This window comes from Camelina sativa, chromosome 20 (assembly GCF_000633955.1).
Source record: "Camelina sativa cultivar DH55 chromosome 20, Cs, whole genome shotgun sequence".
NCBI classification, from domain to species: Eukaryota; Viridiplantae; Streptophyta; class Magnoliopsida; order Brassicales; family Brassicaceae; genus Camelina; species Camelina sativa.
Window position 1 is genome coordinate 6,600,267 of NC_025704.1, and position 20,733 is coordinate 6,620,999.

The following is a 20,733-nucleotide window of genomic DNA, read 5'->3' on the forward strand; positions in this document are numbered from 1 at the left end:
GACTTTTACGTTTTATGCCCTATACTTTCTCCTACTTCAACAATTAAACCCGAGATGTTTTTAATTAACTAAATAAACCAAAATTTGATAATGACACGTTAACGCTTAACACGACACATGTTGTGCTTAGAGGCATTTTCCGAAACACTAATTTTTTGTTTCTATAAATAATCACACATTATTGCTTTGAGGAAGTGAAATTGGTTAAACTTTTTTTTTTTTTTTGTCGAAGTGAAATTGGTTAAACTCAAACTCGAATTTCTCATAAATAAATTTTTATATCTAAGTCTACTGTACATAAGTACATTTAAGGCTCTATTTTGAAATAATTTTGGCGAAGCATTGAAAAATGAGCTTTGATGCATGGCGTACAAAAGATATGACACGTGACGAGCGAGAAGGTCAATTCATAATTTAGTATCCAACATGACTGCATCGAGTCAAAGACCGTTACATACATTACATTAATCATCGTATATAGTAAGGTACAAAGCCTTCTGATTGGGAAAGAATGTCTATCATCCAAGAGACCGAGACAATAACCAGCACAGACACATGAGAGATGAAAGCTAATTATAATAATCCTGAGAAGCTAACTCCATTACTTAGCGATAAGCATTGTGTGCCTACATACACACACATACATAGGAAGACGGAGAGAGGGAGATTTAGAGAGCCAGGAAGGAACATTGTTTTCTGGCATGGTCAGGTAAAAGCTTGGACAACAACTCTACGCTTGCTCCTTTTAGCTCTACAAATTTAACAAAAACACACACTTTAGCCTTTTTTATGGTAGAAATGGAAATGAAACAAAAGCATATGTTACATATATGTGGAAGAGACGGACCTTGAGGTTTAAAGTTGAAGAGAGGAGGCAAGGGACGACCGTTGGGAAGACGTGTGTTGGGATCACGTAGCTCATCGAAGAAAGGGTGGACTATGGCCTCCATCTACAATTACAATTAGTTTGTATATTAACGGTTATCAACCAAATGAAGATCAAGTATGATGTGAAACAGGATCCATTTCATGAACTTACAGCTGTTGATCTGAGATTTGGAGAATACTGGAGAAGTCTTGAGACGAGGTCTACAGCTTCTGGAGGTGTACGCTTATGGAAAATCTTTTAAATAAACAACAGGTTTTTCCATCAGCAAAGGCGAAAAAATATGGAGTGATGTTGGGAGAGAGAGACTGATTAATGTATTTGCTTACTTTATGCCAAGGATGAGCCTTTATTTGAGGGAATTTGAATTCAGTGTAGTTTGGATTCATACATTTGATTTCCTCCCGAGTTGGTGTTCCAAGAACCTGTAACCACACAATACAGAAGAAGTAATGGTGATCAATAGCAGAAATTGGAGCCTCTTCAGTCCATGTCCAATACACAATGGCTAAGATTATGGTCGGTTTAAAGAAATTGAAGTACCTTAATTATCTCGACTAGCTGGTCGACTCCACTTTCACCTGGAAAAAGAGGCTACCCAAAAGTTGGACCAGCCAAAGATTTGGTAATACAGAACTTTAGACATCATTCGGCGATTCAAATCATAAAGTATAAAAAGATTATGATGGAAAAGTCAAACCACCTGTCCCAAGAGTAATTCAGCAAGAACACAGCCTGCAGACCATATGTCAATTGCTGTTGTATATTCTGTGGCTCCAAAAATAAGCTCAGGTGCTCGGTAGTAACGGGAACAGATATATGAGATATTTGGTTCGCCTTTGACCTGTTAAAGAATGGGAAAGCTAAAGAGGTTAGGACTAGTAACATTGCTTAGCACCAGAAAATGTGCCAATTTTTCCATATGAAAACGAAGTCAATGCTAATAGATGTTATACCAAAACTTTTGCGCTACCAAAATCGCAGAGCTTGACCTGATGGGTATGAGGATTAACCTACAAAAAGCACAAGATTAATCAAGCATATATATGTAGATCACGGAAAAGTCTGACCAACATTTCAACTTAAGACACGAACCAGAAGATTCTGTGGTTTTATGTCTCTGTGGCATACTCCTACTCCTCCATGAATATATGCCAAAGCTCTGCAAATCTGTATCCACAACAGAAAGGCAGAGAAAATTTTTAGAATATCAAGGCAACAATGTTGAATAACCCATTGTATATCAGAAGATCAAAGTACACATTCAGGTGGGCTGACAGAAAATTACCTGATAAGTATAGAGTTTAACATATATCATGGGCATCCTCTGATTTGCTCGACTGTAGTGCTTTGAGACGCGATAAACAGTCTCAGGAACGTATTCAAGGACCAAATTGAGATACAGCTCATCTTTTTCTGTCGTTGAGAAGAAACAATGCTTGAGGGATACAACGTTAGGGTGATCAAGAAGCCGCATCGTCTGCAGCTCACGGTTCTTGTATCTTTTGTCTTGCAAAACTTTCTTGATTGCAACAGTTTCCCCCGTTTCTAAACACTTGGCCTGCAAATATACAAGTAACGAAATCATTAAAAAAAAGTTATCTACATTGAGTATATATATGCACACCAGCCACTTAAGTAAAATAAATTAGTCAATGTATCTAATCGAAACACTACCTGAAAGACGATTCCAAAAGAACCTTGTCCAACAATGCGCTCTGCCATATAACTTATGGTCTGAAAGGACAAAAAGAAAGAGCTATAAGAGTCTATATTTTCACGTCACACAACACAGAAACCACAAGTCTGTCAACTTCTCTTATTAACATACAAAAATATGGATAATCATCGAAAACACAAATGTTAAACAAGCTAACCTGTTTAGGTTGGCCATTTTTACCACCAATAGTTGTAACAATAATGTGACCCGTTTCAGTTCCATTCCCATCAACCACAGCTGCTTCCATTTCCTATTAAGCAAAACCAGCAAGAAGAAAACAAGTTAAATCAAAGAAGAGACCAACCCAAACCCAAGTGTGTCCAATCTTACTAATTGAATGTGAGAGTTCTTTCAACCTTATCATCTTTAATCTTCATCTCATTAATCCCTTCAGGTAGTTTGTCAGCAGCACATATGGAAGCATTGCTTTGTTTTGTAGCCATAGATGAAGCAGGTAACGTCCCCACAGAAGCCATATCCAACAACTTTTTTAATTGAATTCGTCAATCTGTTAAAGACCAAAACACACAAACTCAAAAACATCAGTACATAGTTAAAACCCCTATCACACGAACCAAAAACTGAAACAAAAATGACCAAACAAGCACAGAGACAGTAAAGAAGATCTAAAAGTAAGAAACACCAAAAAAAAGCATAATAACTCTACATTTAAACTCCGATCTAGTTAACATAGATTCACACCAAACTACATACAACCTTATACCCTTCCTAATCTATAAAACTAACCTCAAGCTAGACAAAGAAGAAACAGTTCCGGCGCCGTCATACCTGAAAAGTCAGTCTCCGCCGAAATTTCACTTCATCGTTTTTGCTTCAGCAGCAACTACAAACCCTAGAATAAAACTCTTCCTTGCCGGAAATGGCAAATCTCTCTCTCTCTCTCTCTATTCGTGATTTGTGGTTTTCTCTTCTCTCTGTGTTTCGTTTTATTTTTTATTTTATTTTTTTATGTTGGGATGGCAGAGAGGAAGCGGAACCCAAGAGGTGGTTTCAAAGTTTTAGTTGATAGTTAGTTTTGACGTCCGCGCTCAAGGAAGAGTATCCCAACACGTGGCGTGTTTTGGTTGGAATATCTTAGACTCACGTCATTTGTGTTTGACTGCTTTTAATGGTTGTTGAATCTTTTTTCATGCGGTTAGGTGTATGGTAAGCTTCTTTAATAGACGGTTAGATTTTAGTTAGGAAAAAGCGATGATATAATCGGACGGTTGAGATCGAGAGGAGTATGGAGCGTTAAGAGAAGCGTGGCGTACACTGATTCACCTTCCTCGCTTTTTCGGTATTTGTTTATGTTGTTTTGTCAGAAAAGGAAATCTGGAATTACGATATCGCCAAGTCAGCATAAAATAGAAAAGCGACAAGATTTGGTTCCACTAAACGATGATGTTGTGTGTCTGATTCGACCGTTGGGTTCATAAAAGGATATGGGCCTTAAAGGTTATGGGCTTGTTATACTCTTCTCTGATTGACGATTAGTAATAAGAGATTTGCCTCCGTTGAGAGAATACGATCTTTGGTTAAACAATCATTGGAATCTGATGTGCCAACAATTTAGGAATCACCAATTGTAGATAAATAATGGTTACGACAAAAAGAGTGAATTTCGTACACGATATTAGACTAAACCATCAGAAAAATTGGCGTTATTCACAGAATTGCGTGCAAATCCGTACAGCAAAAACGTTAATATAGAAGTTGACAAAAAAAGAACGGTATTATAAAATGATTATATATACGAATACGAATGTAGAAAACGTTACATCAAATCACGGGTTAAGATTACACAATGATGCAATTTTCAAATATTATGTCTTACGCGAGTTGTTGGCCACACACAAATTCTACAGAGTACTCGAAAAATATTGTTCATGTGACTTGCGCGTTATGACCAACTTCATGTGGCTTGCTTTGCTATCCAACATTTTTCCCCCGTATGATAATAACAAAAACTGAACCATCAAAAGTATTGCAAAATTAGTCTAATGTTGCCACGTTTACCAATCTCGTTGAAACCAAAACCAAAAAACATTACCTATCCTGTACTTAATACATTTAAGATATTGAGAAAGAGCCTTTAACAAACAAAACAAGAAGAAACAAAAGGTATTGAGAAAGAGGACAAAAAAATCAGTTACTTGAAGACAAAATTTATATATCACACTTTCAACTGCCAAAGCAAGAGAAAATTAATAAAATAGTAACAAGAATTTCAAATAAAACGAGTGATTAGATTATTCCAATTTTGGTAACCAATAGGCTTACCAAGAAGATCATGTAATCATCAAATACTAGAATAATTCAACAGTCAACGCATGGGATGCATACACGTAGCAACGTGCTAATCTACAGCAGCCTATATATCCTTTTACCAGGGACTCCGGACTCATGCACGTGTATCTTCAAGGTCACGAGTTTTACTAATTTCATACGTACATTGAACCTTGCTAATATGCTTATAATTAAACCAGAAATTCCCATATGTTTGTTTACTCTCTCTAGTCTCTCTAGTCTAGCACAACGAACACAAAACCGTATCGAGCATCCTACTGTCTTTGCAACTAATGGATTTTTGTAAAATTGAGTTGAAGATGACTAACTAGATTTTTAAAAGATTCAGTGACACCATAGATTTAACATAAATTACGGTGCTTGATTTAAGGAACTAAACATTTAAGAAGATTATCTGATGATAAGGTTTACGTGGGATATATACCTGTAATTATATGGCAACTTTTCTTGACTCTTTCGCCATTCCTAGTGATACCTGATAAAATGGATTTTGGTTTTTATTAAACCGAAGACCTTACCAGGACTGGTTAAGTATCTGACCGGACCCATACTCTGTTATAAACGAAAGCAATCAGTTTCAGCAACTACGTACTGCACATAAACCCTCAAGATCAGTAATACAAGAACGAACACTAATGAAAACCATTTAATGAAATTAATGCTAGAGAACACTAAGATGTTGTTAGTAGAGACCAAAAGAAAACACGCCTATTCAAGAACAAATTCAACGCCTAATTGTAAGTAAAGATGTTGAAGTTGTATGATGATTTTCAAGAACAAATCAAAGCCAAATCACAAGTAAAGTGTGATGATACGGTCAATAGAACAAGCTGATCAATCAAGTAAAACCCCATCATCTTTATTTATTTATTTGCTAATATCATAAAATATAGCAAATGAGGAGAATATGCTTGAAGAGGAAGAGAGTTCCAAGGCCTTTTGTCTTCATCTAACTGTTTAACTGCATCCTAGATTCAAAATTCATATGCGTAACAGTGCTTTTCTCTACTTATAAATATGAGCCTCGCTTCACCATTTCCTCTTCATTCCATATCTTAACACATTCTTCCTAGAAACAAATACTTATTCAATATTAAAGATGAATAGACTAACCTTGAAATATCTTTCCCTCAACTTTCTCCTCTTAGTCTCCTTACTCTCTTCGAGATTTGGAACTTGTGACGCTAGGCAGAGTGTATACTGGAAAGGAAACCGCAGGTCTATCGCCGAAGGGGAAAGTTCCGCAACAATCAATGTGCTTGACCATGGCGCAAAAGGTGATGGGACAAGTGATGACACAAAGGTTAGTGAGCATTTCTATGGTTAGCTGCGTACATAACTGTTTTCTTGATATATAATGGAACCGTTTATACCGCAGGCTTTCGAAGATGCTTGGGAGGAAGCTTGTAAGGTGGCAGCGTCAACATTATTAATTCCATCTGATTCTACGTTCCTTGTTGGACCTGTTTCCTTCCTGGGAAAAGGATGTAAAGAGAACATCGTGTTTCAGGTGAGTTTTCAAGATAACACAAACAACGAAATGTTATTAACATTTTAAGTTATATAGTCACGACTGAAGTATTTTGATACTGTGCAGCTAGATGGAAAGATCATAGCTCCAACGAGTTCAAGTGCATGGGGTTCAGGTCTCTTGCAATGGATAGAATTCAAATCACTTACAGGAATCACTATAAAAGGAAAAGGAATTATTGATGGACGAGGCTCAGTATGGTGGAACAAGTCACCTGACTATGATCCAGCTGATGAGTCAGAGTCAACAACTACGAACGACATGGTAAAAATATATATTCAATTTTCTTAGCTAAACAAAATTGGAAACTCTAGCTTGCAATAACTTTTGCTTCTACTCTTTTTCAACTGTGAAAGGTGAAAGAACAACTGGGTACAAAAATGCCAAAGACTAAACCAACAGTAAGTTACCTTGTCTAAATCTCATGGATGGAGTCAAACTCAAATCAACAATTGAAACTTAAATTTATTTTCATTTACCTTGGAGTGCATGTAGGCTTTGAGGTTCTACGGGAGTAATGGTGTAACAGTCAATGGAATAACCATACAAAACAGCCCTCAAACCCACCTCAAGTTTGATAATTGCATGAGCATTCAAGTGTCTGATTTTACAACTTCATCCCCCGGAGATTCCCCCAACACAGATGGAATCCACCTGCAAAACTCTCAAGATGCCGTTATTTACCGCAGCACGCTGGCTTGTGGTAACCACAGACATCAAACAAGTCCCATTTTATTTAAATTAAAGATATTACAAGTCAACTTATTCTTAATAAGACACTGAAAGTCAAATCAGCATGAAGAAATAATAATTTCTTTCATTCTACAGGAGATGATTGTATATCAATTCAAACTGGATGCTCTAATATCTACATACATGATGTTGACTGTGGGCCTGGCCATGGAATTAGCATCGGAGGACTGGGAAAGGACAATACAAAAGCGTGTGTTTCAAACATTACTGTCCGTGATGTCACGATGCATGAAACTACGAATGGAGTTCGAATAAAATCCTGGCAGGTAAAATTTTCCTGTAGAGTCATTTGCATACAGAATAGAGGCAAAGAGGATTGATAAAAGCATGTGATAGTTCAAAGATGCTGAAAATTTTTGATTCTGTTTAATGATAGGGAGGGTCAGGGTCTGTAAAACAAGTTATGTTTTCAAATATTCAAGTCAGCAACGTAGCCAATCCGATAATAATAGATCAATACTATTGCGATGGTGGAGGATGCCACAACGAAACTTCCGCAGTGGCTGTATCAAACATAAACTACATAAACATAAAGGGTACCTACACAAAGCAACCTATACGCTTCGCCTGCAGTGATAGCTTGCCATGCACAGGAATCTCACTTTCGACCATAGAGCTTAAGCCAGCCACAGAAAAAGCAAGCTCATTTGATCCTTTCTGCTGGGAAGCACACGGTGAACTGAAAACACAAACTATACCACCAATACAATGTTTGAAAACAGAAAAGTCACCAGAAGCTGCAAGTCAGTCTAATAATGATGCTTGCTAATACTAGAGCAAGAAATTATGTAAAAATGTTAAGATAGGCTAAAACATCATAGAATTATACGAATAAAGAAGGTTGATTCCCCTTGCTTTGTCTTATACTAGTTTGTATAAATCATTTGCAAATGAAATGTAACATATTGCATGTCAATGTATTGCATTCTGTTATAGACTACTGGTATTGAATTGGTCATAAGTCAAAACAAGAGGTCCCAACCCATAGCTTAGGAAAGATTTTATCTGTGAATCAACAATCTAACAGTTATGACTTCATGGACCAGTTATGATAGAACATATTACAAGCAATATAATTCTTTATAGTCCATAGATCTGAGGGATGCAAAGTAAATGTACCAAATGAGAGGTAAACAATGTATCAAAAGTCTAATTACCAATAATTCCAACACAAGTAAACAACTAATGCATTTTACTTATAAAGGTAAACCACGACATGGTTCTAAACGCAGTTTCAAAGCTCAAGCTAATAGGCCAACATCAGACAATCTGAATACATATAATACTCAGCCAAAAAAAGATTATGTAATATATGATTTGTGTCTCAACCGTACATCCTGTTTGGGAGATTGGCGTCACATAGCTCCTCTAAATTTAGAAAAGCAAACGTGTTTCTTGTCATTGTCTGCTTCCTATAACATAGGTAAATCCTGCAGTCGAATATAAGAAGAAATTTTTGAGGAGAAAAACCCAAGAGGACAAAGTTTAAAATCTCAAACTTAGAAATAATGTTTAACTCATATCCTACACGAAGATGAAAGGGAATTTGAACGAGAATGTCTCATCAACGTTTGCCAAAACCAACTCCTGCTTTCCGTTTTTGTCGTGCTTGTACTCTTTCAGGGCTTGGCAATCCAGTTTTTTCTTCGTACTTCTTTTCTAGGGCCTGTGGTACACTACTTGTCAGGAATATTGTAGAATTACGATGATAACAAACCTTTTAAGACAATAAACTACTTAACGTAAAGATGTTCACCAAAGTCACTACTTAGATGCAAAGGGTGATTTATCCACGAGAAGTATTGTAGCTTAAGACTCTGTCCTATTACAGTTTTACTCACCTCTAGCTCTTCACGAATGCTATCAAGAACTTGATCCGTCATTCTGTCGAAGAAGAGAACTCCCTGTAATTGACAGATTGTTCCATCAGACCGAAACGACAGCTTGCAAGTGATACTCACACAGCAATACCAAAAACCTCCATGAAAACCAACATGCTCAATTGCCCAGATACAAATGTAAAAAACAAAGATAAGGCCAAGAGTAGATGAGGTCACTTTTCAATGTCAAGACATCGAAATATATCAACCTTTTAATATGGTTTCTTCCAGTTGTATATATACACAACTACAGCCATTCAAATAAATGTATGTTCTGTGTGTTTTCATTGCTATATAATCAAGCACAGATAATCAAAATGAAAGTGGAGAAAGAACCTCCAGATGGTCGTATTCGTGCTGAAAGATCCGTGCAGGTAAACGTGATAGACTGATTGAAAATCTTGCACCAGTAATGTCCCTTGCATCAATCTTGACAGATTGTGGTCGCTGAAAGCAAAAACCAACCAATAAAAACTGAATGAGCAAATGAATTGAAACACAAAATTTGGTGATTCAATTGAGAAAGGGTGGACATACAACTACTTCAGCATAAATCCCCGGGAAAGATAGGCACCCTTCATCAAACGGTACTAACTTATCCGAAAACTTATTGATTTTTGGATTAACAAGAACAATTTCTTCTCCTTCACCAGGCTCCCCAGCTGGATTAAAAACCATGAGCTGAACATTGAGACCTACTTGAGGTGCTGAGAGCCCAATACCATCCGTTCTGTTCAATAGCATGTAATCACAGTATCATCATTCTGTGTTTGTCTGTGTTACTACGTACTAAGTAGTAGTAACTTGCCTTTAGGACTTACTTGTACATAACATCAAACATAGCATCAACCAAGTTCTTCAAATTCTCGTCAAAAACACCAATCCTCTTGTTTTTAGCCCGTAGTATAGGATCCGGATACTCAACTATCTTCAAAGGCGTCTCAAATTCAAGATCAGAAGCTTCATAAATCCCAAACAAACGTAAATCAATCAAACAGAAGAACTAGAGTATAAATAGCAACAGATAGGGAAATTACCCGAAGCTACTTCATCATCTTCTCTACGCGAGACGCGTTTTACTGCAGCTCGGACCGGTGATGTCAAAGGTGTGCTCCGGTTCACGGCGGAGGAAAACATTACGGTTGATTTGAACCGACCATAACCGGGGGATAGAGTAGAAGAAGCTCGGCGAGATAAGACCGGTAGGAGTAAGCGAGAGAGCGGTGGAGCTCGAAGGAAGCAGTTACATACCGCCATGGTTAGGAGAGGAAGAGCAAGTTTCAGCTACTGGAAGAAAGCGAATTTGAGTGGAGAGTAAGTAAAAAAGATTGGGTATAGAAACTGTAGTCTGTAATTTTTAGTGAAATCCGAAATATTGATATATTTTAGGGACGAATTTGAAAATAGAGATAAATAATATACCATATCGATGATGAATATTCTATTTATAGAGTTTTCTGTGAGGGAGAGAAAGAGTGAGAGAGAGAGATTGTCTCATCGAAACTCACGGGCTTGCTTCTTCTACATACAAGACAGATCCTTCTTTGGAGCTTCTTTCGAAAGGTAAACAAACTCTCACACCCATTCATCGATTCAAATCCTGTATCTTCCTTTTTCTCAAAACACCTCTGGTATGTTGAGTTTTAATTTCGATCGTTATTAAGAGTATCAATAGCTAAAAAGATTTAAAATTGATTTATCTGGTATGGTTGAAATTTTTGTGTTGGGGATTGTTTTGAAATATAAACGTTGTTGTTGACCTGATCGTGTTTGTTAATCTGATTGTGTTGCAGAGAGATTTGAATAAAGCTTTGTTCTTTATTGATTAATTGTGTTTATTCTTTTTTTGGATACAGGAATATAGCATAAAGGAAAATGGGGCTTAATTTCACAAAGTTGTTCAGCAGGCTATTTGCCAAGAAAGAAATGAGGATTCTGATGGTAGGTCTCGATGCTGCTGGTAAGACTACTATCTTGTACAAGCTCAAGCTTGGAGAAATCGTCACCACCATCCCTACCATCGGTTAGTTTTGAGGATTCTTCCAATCATACTGTTTGTTGTCAATGTGTTTCTTTACTTTTATGTCTCTGTGGATTTTTATGTAATTCTCTCTTGCTCTTTGCTTCTCAAATTTTGATGTTGTAAGAGGTGTTTGTTTCCAGGATTCAATGTGGAGACTGTTGAGTACAAGAACATCAGCTTCACTGTTTGGGATGTTGGGGGTCAAGACAAGGTATACAAATTTTAAGTCTTGCCTAGATCCATAGTATAGTGTCCTCGTAATTCAAGTAATGATCTTTTGTGTTGCCTGGTTATATGTATCATGAAACCACAATTTGAATAGTACATCCACCTGTATTTCTTTTTATCTCCGTGTCCATTATCTATGAGTGTTTGTCTTCTTCTTATTTGACATTATGAAAGCAACTTCCTTGAAAAACAGATTCGTCCCCTGTGGAGGCACTACTTCCAGAACACTCAAGGTCTTATATTCGTGGTTGATAGCAACGACAGGGACCGAGTTGTGGAGGCGAGGGATGAGTTACATCGCATGTTAAATGAGGTTAGCTTTCTTTCTGGTTTTTCCTCTTGTATCACAGTAAGATGGGAACACCTTTCCATAGTCTGATTTTTACCCTGTTTGCAGGATGAACTGAGGGATGCTGTCCTTCTTGTATTTGCCAACAAACAAGATCTTCCTAATGCAATGAATGCTGCAGAAATAACTGACAAGCTTGGTCTTCACTCTCTTCGCCAACGCCATTGGTAAAGTTTTCTTCTTTCTAATTTCTAGAATTCAATCTTAATGTGGTTAGATTGATCACACAGTGTGGTAGAATTCATCTTTATGTGTTTCCTTTTAACAGGTACATTCAAAGCACATGTGCCACATCTGGCGAAGGTCTGTATGAAGGCCTTGATTGGCTCTCCAACAATATTGCTAGCAAGGTATATAACTAAATTACCGCTTTTAGTATTACTAAATATAGTGTAAAAAGGAACACTCTTTTGAAAGTATTGATGCCCTTAAATAACAGCCATAGAGATTTTAGGTTTGTATGCTTATCATAATTGGGTAGATCTTTGAATTGAGGGAACTCACTTAGTTGAGCCACCAAACGGTTGCAAACCCCAGAGCTGAAGCAGCCCCTGCTTTGTGTCTTGAGATCACGGATGTATCATTTATGTTTATTCTCTTACGTGAAACCTGAAACCCACCGATTCCAAACTCTTGCAATGACTCTATATTCATGTATGTGTTATATAATCATGAATATTGATCAAACCTTCATTTTGATTGTGTAGGCATGATGAAGCTGCTGGAATACTTTTTTGCACTTGGAAGAGACCATTAGTGATTGTGGAGCAGAAAGAATGAAGAAGAAAGAAGTATTATGTCTGATTTTACAATGGTTTATAGTATCCGTTGATGTTTGTGTCATTGTGTGTGCCGTGTGTGTGCCGTGTGTGTGCCGTGTGCGTGTAGTTTCTAAACCCACCTCAACCTTTTAACTTTTACCGTTTTGTTTTTAACTAAAGCTTATGGAAATGTTCTTCATAAGCAGTAGATATATTACCTTTTTCCTTATATAATGTCATAACGTATTCTCTCGTTTTCTACGCATGAGAGCTCAGTGTGGTCCAACACAACAGTAAGTAGATTCATGTTCCAACAGAATTGGGCAAACATGAGAGCCAATATGGTGACTCTCAAGAAAACTCGACCTTGATCTCACATTGAGAAGAAGCTCTACAAAGCATTAGCAAATCCGTGGAGAGCCGCAACTTTTCTTTGTCGTCTTTTGCGGAGGCGCAAACTTTAACGAGCTCAAGACATGACAACTCCTCCAAGAAACGCTTCATTCGGTCCAGCTCTTTGATACTTCCTTCGTACTCTGTTATTTCTAAGACCTTCACAGGACATGAAGATAAACGAGAACATCCTAAGAAGCATTCGCACTCAGATACAGGATTATCATGGCGCAAGATACCCTGAAGCAAGAGAAAAGTTTATTAGAAATTGTAAACTGCGTTTTTCCAACAATATTTTCGGGTTTTGGGATCATACCTTGATGACAAGAGTGTGTAAATTTGGAGCTTTCTTCAGCAGAGATGGTAGAGACGAAACAGATGAACAGAAATCCACTTCAGATGTAATAGTTAAATGTAAGAGGTTTGCGAACATAGGCATTGCTTCATGGAAGATCCCAAAAATCTAAAACATAAATAAAAATGAACTAGTCATCATCAACAAATTGCAATCTTTTGGAACATTAACATTTTTTTATAGTAACCATTACAGCAAGAAACAAAACAGTTACTACCTCCACAGTTTCAGGACATGATAAGTTGAGGATCTCGACATTTCTTAATCCCCTTATCAGATTCGATGGATCGCAATTATCAGGACCTCCCTCTTTCATTGTAAGCCCTATCTTAGCTTCAACAAGGGAGTCAAGATTAACAACTGGATACTGAAGCTGAACAAAATCAGAGTATTCCAAGTAGACAAGATTTGGATTATCAAAACTCATGCTCCCCAACTCAACACTAAAACCGATACATCCAATGGTAAGTCTCTTAAGGGTTGGACAGGAGAAGATGTGAGAACATTTCCAAAGTTCCCACGCAATATAAATCATGATCAACTCCTCAAGTAAAGGGCAAGCAGAGATAAGCTTTTCAAATGCGTCAAGGTTATAAAATGTAACGAAATGAAGAGAGATAATCTTAAGAGCTGGAAGAGAAGCATCCTCAGGAAGCATAGGAATTTCGAAACGATTCAGTTTCAACTTAACAAGTGTCTTGCAAGCAAAGACCTCGAAGATTAGTGGTTCTTGAGCTTTTGCGTCAAGATGAAGATCCAAGACACCACGGTTCAGCACATTACATATCCAACGGTTGGTATGAGCTGAGCCAACACCAAGTCGACATTTCAGAGTGAAACTCTTTATGGCGGAATTGCCTGAAACAGCCAACACTCGATCCACGAAATCCATGAAATATCGTCGGTGATCAACGAAAGGCAAGAATTTTCTTGGTTTGGTAAGGGACAAATGGAGATGTGGTGTGAAGGCAAACATATCACGCCATCTCGTGGAGAGAACCGAAGTTGAAGCAGCTTCATCTATCGAGAGGAAAGACAAAATGCGGATAATAATCCCATCTGGTAGATCGCTGATCCTATCCATTCTTTCGCTTACAGAACCCTTTCTACTAAAGGCAGCATCATCGGAGAAACATCATAGCATTACACTATTTGAAGATGAGATTAGAAAACTTCGGCACCAGAGGAAACATTCCACAGTTTTACTTCAATTTAAGTTCAAGAAGACGTGCGTTCCAAAACTAGTATTCGGACGTGGTCAGCCAGTAGTCAAGAGATAACAAATATTTAAATATCCGTCCAGATTTTGGTTTTGTTTCTATTTGGCATTATAATTAATTTCAAAACTGAATCTAATATATATTATGTAACAGATCCAACCCATATATGAAAAACATGGAAGAGTCGAAAGATTAACACAACAAATGAAAGAACGTTTTTGTTTTCACGTCTTAGAAAATGAACACAAGTAATAAAACTATATATGATGCTGTTTTGTTTATTCATCGAATATCTAATACAAGACGCACTTACTAGATCAATCGAAAGAGTTTTGCTACTTTTTTTTCTTCTTCTGTACTGCAACACACCATTTATTGTCTCTCAAAAGCTTGCGGGGATTCAGCAGACATGAAGCTCACCGCATGGTGTTTGTGTTGCTTTTGGAATTTAGTCATCAGCTGGATCTTGTGGAGATTCTTCAGCACTACGTTTGATTGTAATGACTGGACATTCTGCATGCTTCACACAAAACTCACTCACAGTTCCAACAAATACCCTGTCCAATAGAAACAAGTGTTGAATTGATCACACAATAGTCTGTGATTTTAAGCTCAAGCAAGTACACACGATTACCGTAGTATAATCTCTAAAGCATAGGCAGTGTTTGATGCATATGATCACACCTCGTAAAATAAACTGCAACCCTATCGGCTGTTGCATTGAATCTAACAAGATAACTCATTCTTGATCTGTATTTTTTTCCCAAACGCAAATAAGGCAGCAATAGAAACTTTTAAATCTCCCTTGATTGGCATTTTCAAATCGAAAACATGGTTCTGGATGGTGAGAAACCATGCCAAAGTTTATTGATACAGGTCTAACTATAAAGCAATGATAAGTCTACTTGAGGTGTGTGTGAGAGAATTGAACATACTTTTGGAATGGGCCGAGACCACGACTTCCCACAACCAGAAAATCTGGCCTGACCCGCCTCACTTCATGGCATATCACTTCTGTGGGATCACCTTTCCTGATCCAGGCCTCGCACCCAACCTTACAAGTTTCCAACAACTTACATGTATCAGAACCATCAAAAGTTTATTGTGATACATACAAGTCAGAGGCATAAAGACTCATGAGTTAAAAAAAAGAGTCATTTTTACCCCAATCTCATGACATTTATTAACGAAAAACTCAAGAAGGTGAAGTCCTTTAGCCTTGTTACGCTCCCTCATTTGTCGGAAATCATCAGGAGATGCATATATACTATCCATATCATCAAAACCTGCTTCCCAATTCATGATCAAAACAAGTAAGATCACCAAAACAAAACTTGGCAATATATCGCATTGTTCTCAATCAAAGGTAAAAAAAAAAGTAACATCATGAAGGAAGCCTGTTCTGTAATATCTCTAAGCAAATCCAAAACACAATCAACTAACATAATGAGTAATCTCTAGTTTTTTTAGCCTTGAGAACATATAGAAACACCAAATTTAGCCTCAGGACCCTTAAACAGATACAGACTCAAATTCCAAATATCAAGAAATTTTTATAATTAGAGGATCGAGAGAGAGGGAGAGATAAGTAAACCATCTTCGTCCTGAACTTGAACGTGGAGCAAGAGAAGCTTGAAGCCAGAGGTATTAGACCGAACGATCTTCTTCAGCGTCCACTCGAACGCCTTTTTGCTGCTAATCGACGCGTGTGGATAGCCTTTGAGAGTCGACTCGTTCACAGCCACCATCACTCGAGTCGGCTCGCTCTCCATATCTTCACTAACTCGTTCTGTCTCTCTCTCTCTCGATCGTTTACTAAAGGCGGGGAAGAGCGAGCGAATGAACTGAATGAGAAACACAACTATGTCAGGCACAAGCCAAAAAGGTGGAAAGGGTATTGTGCGCGGTCGGTGTAACATTAGAGCACGATAACATTATTATTTTGGGTGTCAACTAAAATGCGCACGGTCGGTTACGAGCAGACCTTTTTGTTTTGTTAGTGGGTCTCGTATCTAGGCCCAATAATTAAAACTATTTATGAACGGGCCTGTTGATTGATATATATAAAGAATATCCGAATTATTGTGTTTTCTATGATGTTTTGAGTTTGGTACTACATAGGCTAGTAACATACGAATACATAGAGAAATTAAGAATCCATATACTAATAACAATGAGGTTTAAATATTATCACGTTATATGAATCAAAACTTTAAAGGAGTCTCTAAGAATGCGAACAGGCCTTGAGGATATTGTAATTAATTGGATGAACAATTTTTTGCAGGTATATTGTCATTTATGCGAAAACGTTCACTAACGCAATCTATCATATAGAGAATATATATAGAACAGATAATTAACTAAAAAGATTCACATTATATATATTTATTCGAATATAACTAAAAATTCTACAAATTGATCATCGTCAATCATTGAATTCCAGTGAAGGAGACTCTACCAAATCCAAGATGACCAATCTGATACAACTCTAACCACACTCTCTCGGCTTCAACTCTTGCACTTATTCTCGACTCATCATTATCTCCTCCTCCTCCTTTAACCGATGTCGTTTTCTCCCCATTCTCTTCCTCCTCCTCCTTTGTCAAACTCCCATCTCTCTCTACCACAAACCGGTGATCATCATAATCTCCGCCGCCATAACATCCTCCTCCACCACCACCACCGCATCCGCATTTCTCTCCCCCCTCCGTTGTCTCAAACCGGAGGTGATGATGGTTATTATTATTATGATGATGATGATGATACTCATCTCCACCACCATTGATCTTTCCCCGCCGTTGTCTTCTGTTGTGAGGTAGCTTCTTCCGCTTCTTCTTGCTCTTCCGGCCGCCGCCTAAACACCGTCGTCCTATCATCCACGGGACCTTGACGAAAGTAAGAGTAAGAAGGTTTATGATCGCACATGGACAGCAACAAAGCGCTACACAGTCAGCAATCGCAGCCGCCGCCCACGACCGGCATCTCTTGCCTGAGCATTTGGTCTCGTCGTCGCCGTGGTTGTAATGCCGTCGTCGACGGTTGTCCTCGTCGACGGCGTCGTTTTGATAGTGGGTCCCGCCGTGGTTTCTACGTGAAACTCGATGCGGGTTTTCCTCCATGAGCAGAAAACAAAATCTTGGCTACAAATAAATAAATAAACAGAGAAAGAGAGTTTAGTCACTAGACTGTATATGTAGTAGTAGTAGTAGTATTAAATTTATGGATCAAAGTTTGAAAAAAAGTTTTTTTGCTTATACAAGTTGATACGTATAGGAAATAGTAAAAGATTTTAGAAACAAAAAAAAAAAAAACAGAGATGTTTTAGGAAACAACAACTCGAGATTTTCCATGCACTTTCACTTAATGACTCCAGAGTCCAGACAGTTCAGGTTTTTTAGATTCATTACTCCCTCACGCTCTCCTTTCGTGTGCGTGTGTAAACCACGACATTAACCGACTTCGTTCTCTTTACTTAAAAACCAATTTTAATTTCGTTTACAAGTTAAATGTAAGAAAAGAAAGGGAAAAATACGGTTTAGACGGTTTGCTGACTTTTGTCTAATGATGACTCTGGTTTATAAATTTGAAGGAGCGCGTGGGAACGGATCCATATTAGTGTTATGTTTTTGTGGGGTTTTTTTTAGCATCGGAAATATTAAAGATTTTGAAAGATTTAAAAATGAACTTCTTCTAGGGATATGTAATGAAGTAATGATTCTATAATTCGAGGGGAGCGACCTTGTAGTTTTTTTTTTTTCCTTTTTTTGTTAATTATAGTTTTAAGTAAGGTTCAAAAAGTTGTATTGGAATTAGCATTTTCTTTTATGTTGTACTATGATAGAAATTATCATTTACAATTATAAATTGTAATTTGAAGATATATAAGACATTTTTAAATAATGGAAAATTGTTGTACCAACAAAAAGTTATGGTGATTGCTATTATAATGATTAAATTAATAAGAAACTAATTAAAGATTAATGTGGTAACGTGGATGGTTAGTGGGAAGGATTCTTTTTCACGTGGATTGTCGGCTCTTCTTATGGCCCCAATTACTTGAACCGTAATAAAATACAGCTTTATGATATACTAGATTGTGAGGTGCATTAACAGTTTAAACCTCCTACTAAACTTATGAAACAATTGTATAATCGATAGCCCTAGGGGCTAGGACTATCTATAAAATAATAGTCCTAGAAAGTCTAATAGGAATCTCCCCGCAATAATTTTCAGTAAACGATACTAATATAGTACTATTATGAACTACTAGTACTTAATAGTACTTATTAATGGGGCTATTGAATTGATCATGAATATGTTACTTCTGTTACTGTATTTAAGATGTTGCTTTTGACTCCTGCAAAGGTTGTAGAGTAATTTATAGTACTATATTTCTGCTTCATCTTTATGAAAGCGAATATCGTAATCAAATATTTTCATATTTATACCAATTTTACAAACCATCTTAGACTCGTAGTGTTTTTTTTTTTTTTTGATAAAAGATCTTCTTCTCTCGCAGTGTTTGGATCGGATTTGTGTTTAACAGATTAAAAACAAACAAACATTTTTCTTTTTTTGGTCAACAAACAAATATTTTGATTTTTCCTTTTCCATTTTTATCGGAGTGGGACCTAGTACTATTGTCCCTTTTCACTTGTATAAGGTAAAAAGTGCAAAATGGTGGGTAAAATTTAAAAATGTAATTTGCATGTTTATATGTACCTTATATATATATATATATATTTGTATATATCGATATCTTTGTTAAAACTCAACTTCGTTATCTATGGAAATTTTCATAAGAAACCATAAACTAAACTTAATTATGACACACATGCAACCTAAAAATCCGCCTAATCAAACATATTATTAGGGTTAATTATAAATAAATGAAGCTCTCCGGAGATTTTTGGATCAACGATGAGCTCTATAGCTAAGTAAGATTATATATATAATCGTAGTTATGACCATAATCGTAACTGGAATTTATAGAAATTGACCTCAACTAAGAAACGCCAATCGAAAATGATGAGTCATAAGAGAAATGTAGAGATCGTAATGGATCATTACCTTGGAGAATTCCTTAATTTGCTTTCTTTCCGGAAATATATAAAAGATCAACAGGATTACATTTTCATTTGCTATGTTCTGTTTTGCTGTGTATATTGTAGTAATCGTAAGATATGATATGTGGTGTTTTGTGGTTTTAGGCTTTGGTGCGATGGATATGGTAAAGGAATGAAGGAGAAGATGGAGAAGAAGAATAATTAAGGAGATGATTAAGAAAGATGTTTCGGTCAAGCAAATGCTCAATTTTTATACATATATACTTCTATTGCTCTCTCTCTCTCCTGTGTGTGTATATATTTTTATGTGTGTGTATATATTTTTATAAACTCTCTATCAGAGACCTATACATACATATAAGGGCATCCTTAATGGGAGAACTTTTTTTATGTTCTTAGATTAAATATATAGTGAAAATAATCTAAGATCAGTAGTTAAGATCTTATGTTAAAAAAATGGGGAAACTAATTTTGGTGTTCTTAGAATAATATAATATTCATAAATATTTTACAAATTATAAAAACTTTTAAAAAATTATCAATATACAATACCTTCTTATGTGAAGCATGATCACCATGAGAACCAAATTCAATATACAATACCTTCTTATGTGAAGCATAATCACCATGAGACATGTTCATCCTAGCAACATTCATCCCAACTTCAGCCAATTTCCATATCATCTCTCTTGTGTTGGTAGAAGGACCCACGGTGCAAACAATCTTTGTCTTCCTCCTTACTGTCGGCTTTGACCACATCCCTACCGATGTATCACCAAACTGCTGCATCTCCAACAACCTCTCCAACTGCTTCGACCACATCCCTACCGATGTATCACCAAAGTGTGAGTGTCATTGTTTACCTCTAACAGCTGCAGTATCCGTGGCTGCACTCTTCACTCGACGTGAACACTTGTAAGCGTTCGCCAAGAGACTGTTCATGGCAATCAAACTCCTAAAGGCTCCACTCGTACTCACTGCGTGCTTCAGCCATCTTTCTCTCGAGTTCAGCCTTCAACTCTAATGTCTGTTTACAAAAAACAAGTTATCTCCGACTTACTGATAACAAAACCAAAAAAACACCAAACACGCATAGCTTAAAACATAACCAGAGATTCATTCTGTTCAACAATAACAACTAATCTGAAGTGATCAGCTCCTCCCAGTCAACTTTAAGCTTATCAATATGAAGAAAAGAAGGAAGCTACTAGCACTTCTCCCATGGCAAACTAACACACAGAGCAGTTAGAAGGAAGCT

At 37.0% G+C, this 20,733-nt stretch overlaps 7 protein-coding genes, 1 long non-coding RNA gene and 1 pseudogene across 10 annotated transcripts; 2 read left to right on the forward strand and 7 right to left on the reverse strand.

Moving 5' to 3' along the window:
• On the reverse strand, window positions 383-3,601 carry LOC104769701 (shaggy-related protein kinase epsilon). Its single transcript, XM_010493974.2, has 13 exons — window positions 3,396-3,601; window positions 2,963-3,114; window positions 2,764-2,856; window positions 2,564-2,623; window positions 2,175-2,447; window positions 1,982-2,056; window positions 1,843-1,899; window positions 1,590-1,730; window positions 1,430-1,480; window positions 1,216-1,311; window positions 1,040-1,123; window positions 848-950; window positions 383-751 (listed from the first exon to the last, which is right to left on the reverse strand). The coding sequence occupies exons 2-13, from the start codon at window positions 3,080-3,082 to the stop codon at window positions 669-671; spliced, it is 1,236 nt and encodes a 411-aa protein (XP_010492276.1). The 5' UTR covers window positions 3,083-3,114; window positions 3,396-3,601; the 3' UTR covers window positions 383-668.
• On the reverse strand, window positions 4,343-7,826 carry LOC104769704. 2 transcript variants are annotated; one of them, XR_764423.2, is made up of 7 exons: window positions 7,741-7,826; window positions 7,324-7,459; window positions 6,927-7,101; window positions 6,290-6,390; window positions 6,030-6,174; window positions 5,341-5,391; window positions 4,343-4,576 (listed from the first exon to the last, which is right to left on the reverse strand). It is a non-coding gene; the product is annotated as an uncharacterized LOC104769704 (long non-coding RNA). The 2 variants fall into 2 exon arrangements; XR_764422.2 differs by having other exon boundaries at window positions 5,341-5,468.
• LOC104769703 (polygalacturonase At1g48100-like) lies at window positions 5,468-8,461 on the forward strand. The gene is made up of 7 exons (XM_010493977.2): window positions 5,468-6,219; window positions 6,295-6,426; window positions 6,514-6,711; window positions 6,804-6,848; window positions 6,943-7,150; window positions 7,276-7,466; window positions 7,577-8,461. The coding sequence occupies exons 1-7, from the start codon at window positions 6,016-6,018 to the stop codon at window positions 7,967-7,969; spliced, it is 1,371 nt and encodes a 456-aa protein (XP_010492279.1). The 5' UTR covers window positions 5,468-6,015; the 3' UTR covers window positions 7,970-8,461.
• LOC104769702 (peptide deformylase 1B, chloroplastic/mitochondrial) lies at window positions 8,331-10,394 on the reverse strand. Its single transcript, XM_010493976.2, has 7 exons — window positions 10,118-10,394; window positions 9,902-10,040; window positions 9,618-9,810; window positions 9,417-9,527; window positions 9,042-9,104; window positions 8,729-8,866; window positions 8,331-8,630 (listed from the first exon to the last, which is right to left on the reverse strand). The coding sequence occupies exons 1-6, from the start codon at window positions 10,335-10,337 to the stop codon at window positions 8,765-8,767; spliced, it is 828 nt and encodes a 275-aa protein (XP_010492278.1). The 5' UTR covers window positions 10,338-10,394; the 3' UTR covers window positions 8,331-8,630; window positions 8,729-8,764.
• Window positions 10,546-12,702, forward strand: LOC104769705 (ADP-ribosylation factor). Of its 2 annotated transcripts, XM_010493979.2 has the most exons (7): window positions 10,546-10,643; window positions 10,937-11,103; window positions 11,244-11,314; window positions 11,525-11,644; window positions 11,729-11,847; window positions 11,949-12,030; window positions 12,388-12,702. In XM_010493979.2, exons 2-7 carry the CDS (start codon window positions 10,956-10,958, stop codon window positions 12,391-12,393), a joined length of 546 nt encoding a protein of 181 aa, XP_010492281.1. In that variant the 5' UTR covers window positions 10,546-10,643; window positions 10,937-10,955; the 3' UTR covers window positions 12,394-12,702. The 2 variants fall into 2 exon arrangements, with proteins under 2 accessions (XP_010492281.1, XP_010492280.1); XM_010493978.2 differs by lacking the exon at window positions 12,388-12,702 and having other exon boundaries at window positions 11,949-12,042.
• On the reverse strand, window positions 12,793-14,524 carry LOC104772260 (F-box/LRR-repeat protein At3g58980-like). Its single transcript, XM_010496892.2, has 3 exons — window positions 13,407-14,524; window positions 13,151-13,297; window positions 12,793-13,074 (listed from the first exon to the last, which is right to left on the reverse strand). The coding sequence occupies exons 1-3, from the start codon at window positions 14,271-14,273 to the stop codon at window positions 12,793-12,795; spliced, it is 1,296 nt and encodes a 431-aa protein (XP_010495194.1). The 5' UTR covers window positions 14,274-14,524.
• On the reverse strand, window positions 14,602-16,336 carry LOC104769707 (universal stress protein A-like protein). The gene is made up of 4 exons (XM_010493980.2): window positions 16,004-16,336; window positions 15,574-15,695; window positions 15,345-15,463; window positions 14,602-14,966 (listed from the first exon to the last, which is right to left on the reverse strand). The coding sequence occupies exons 1-4, from the start codon at window positions 16,326-16,328 to the stop codon at window positions 14,858-14,860; spliced, it is 675 nt and encodes a 224-aa protein (XP_010492282.1). The 5' UTR covers window positions 16,329-16,336; the 3' UTR covers window positions 14,602-14,857.
• On the reverse strand, window positions 16,719-19,708 carry LOC104769708. Its single transcript, XM_010493981.2, has 2 exons — window positions 19,480-19,708; window positions 16,719-17,549 (listed from the first exon to the last, which is right to left on the reverse strand). The coding sequence occupies exon 2, from the start codon at window positions 17,526-17,528 to the stop codon at window positions 16,839-16,841; it is 690 nt and encodes a 229-aa protein (XP_010492283.1). The 5' UTR covers window positions 17,529-17,549; window positions 19,480-19,708; the 3' UTR covers window positions 16,719-16,838.
• LOC109131151 lies at window positions 20,273-20,569 on the reverse strand (annotated as a pseudogene).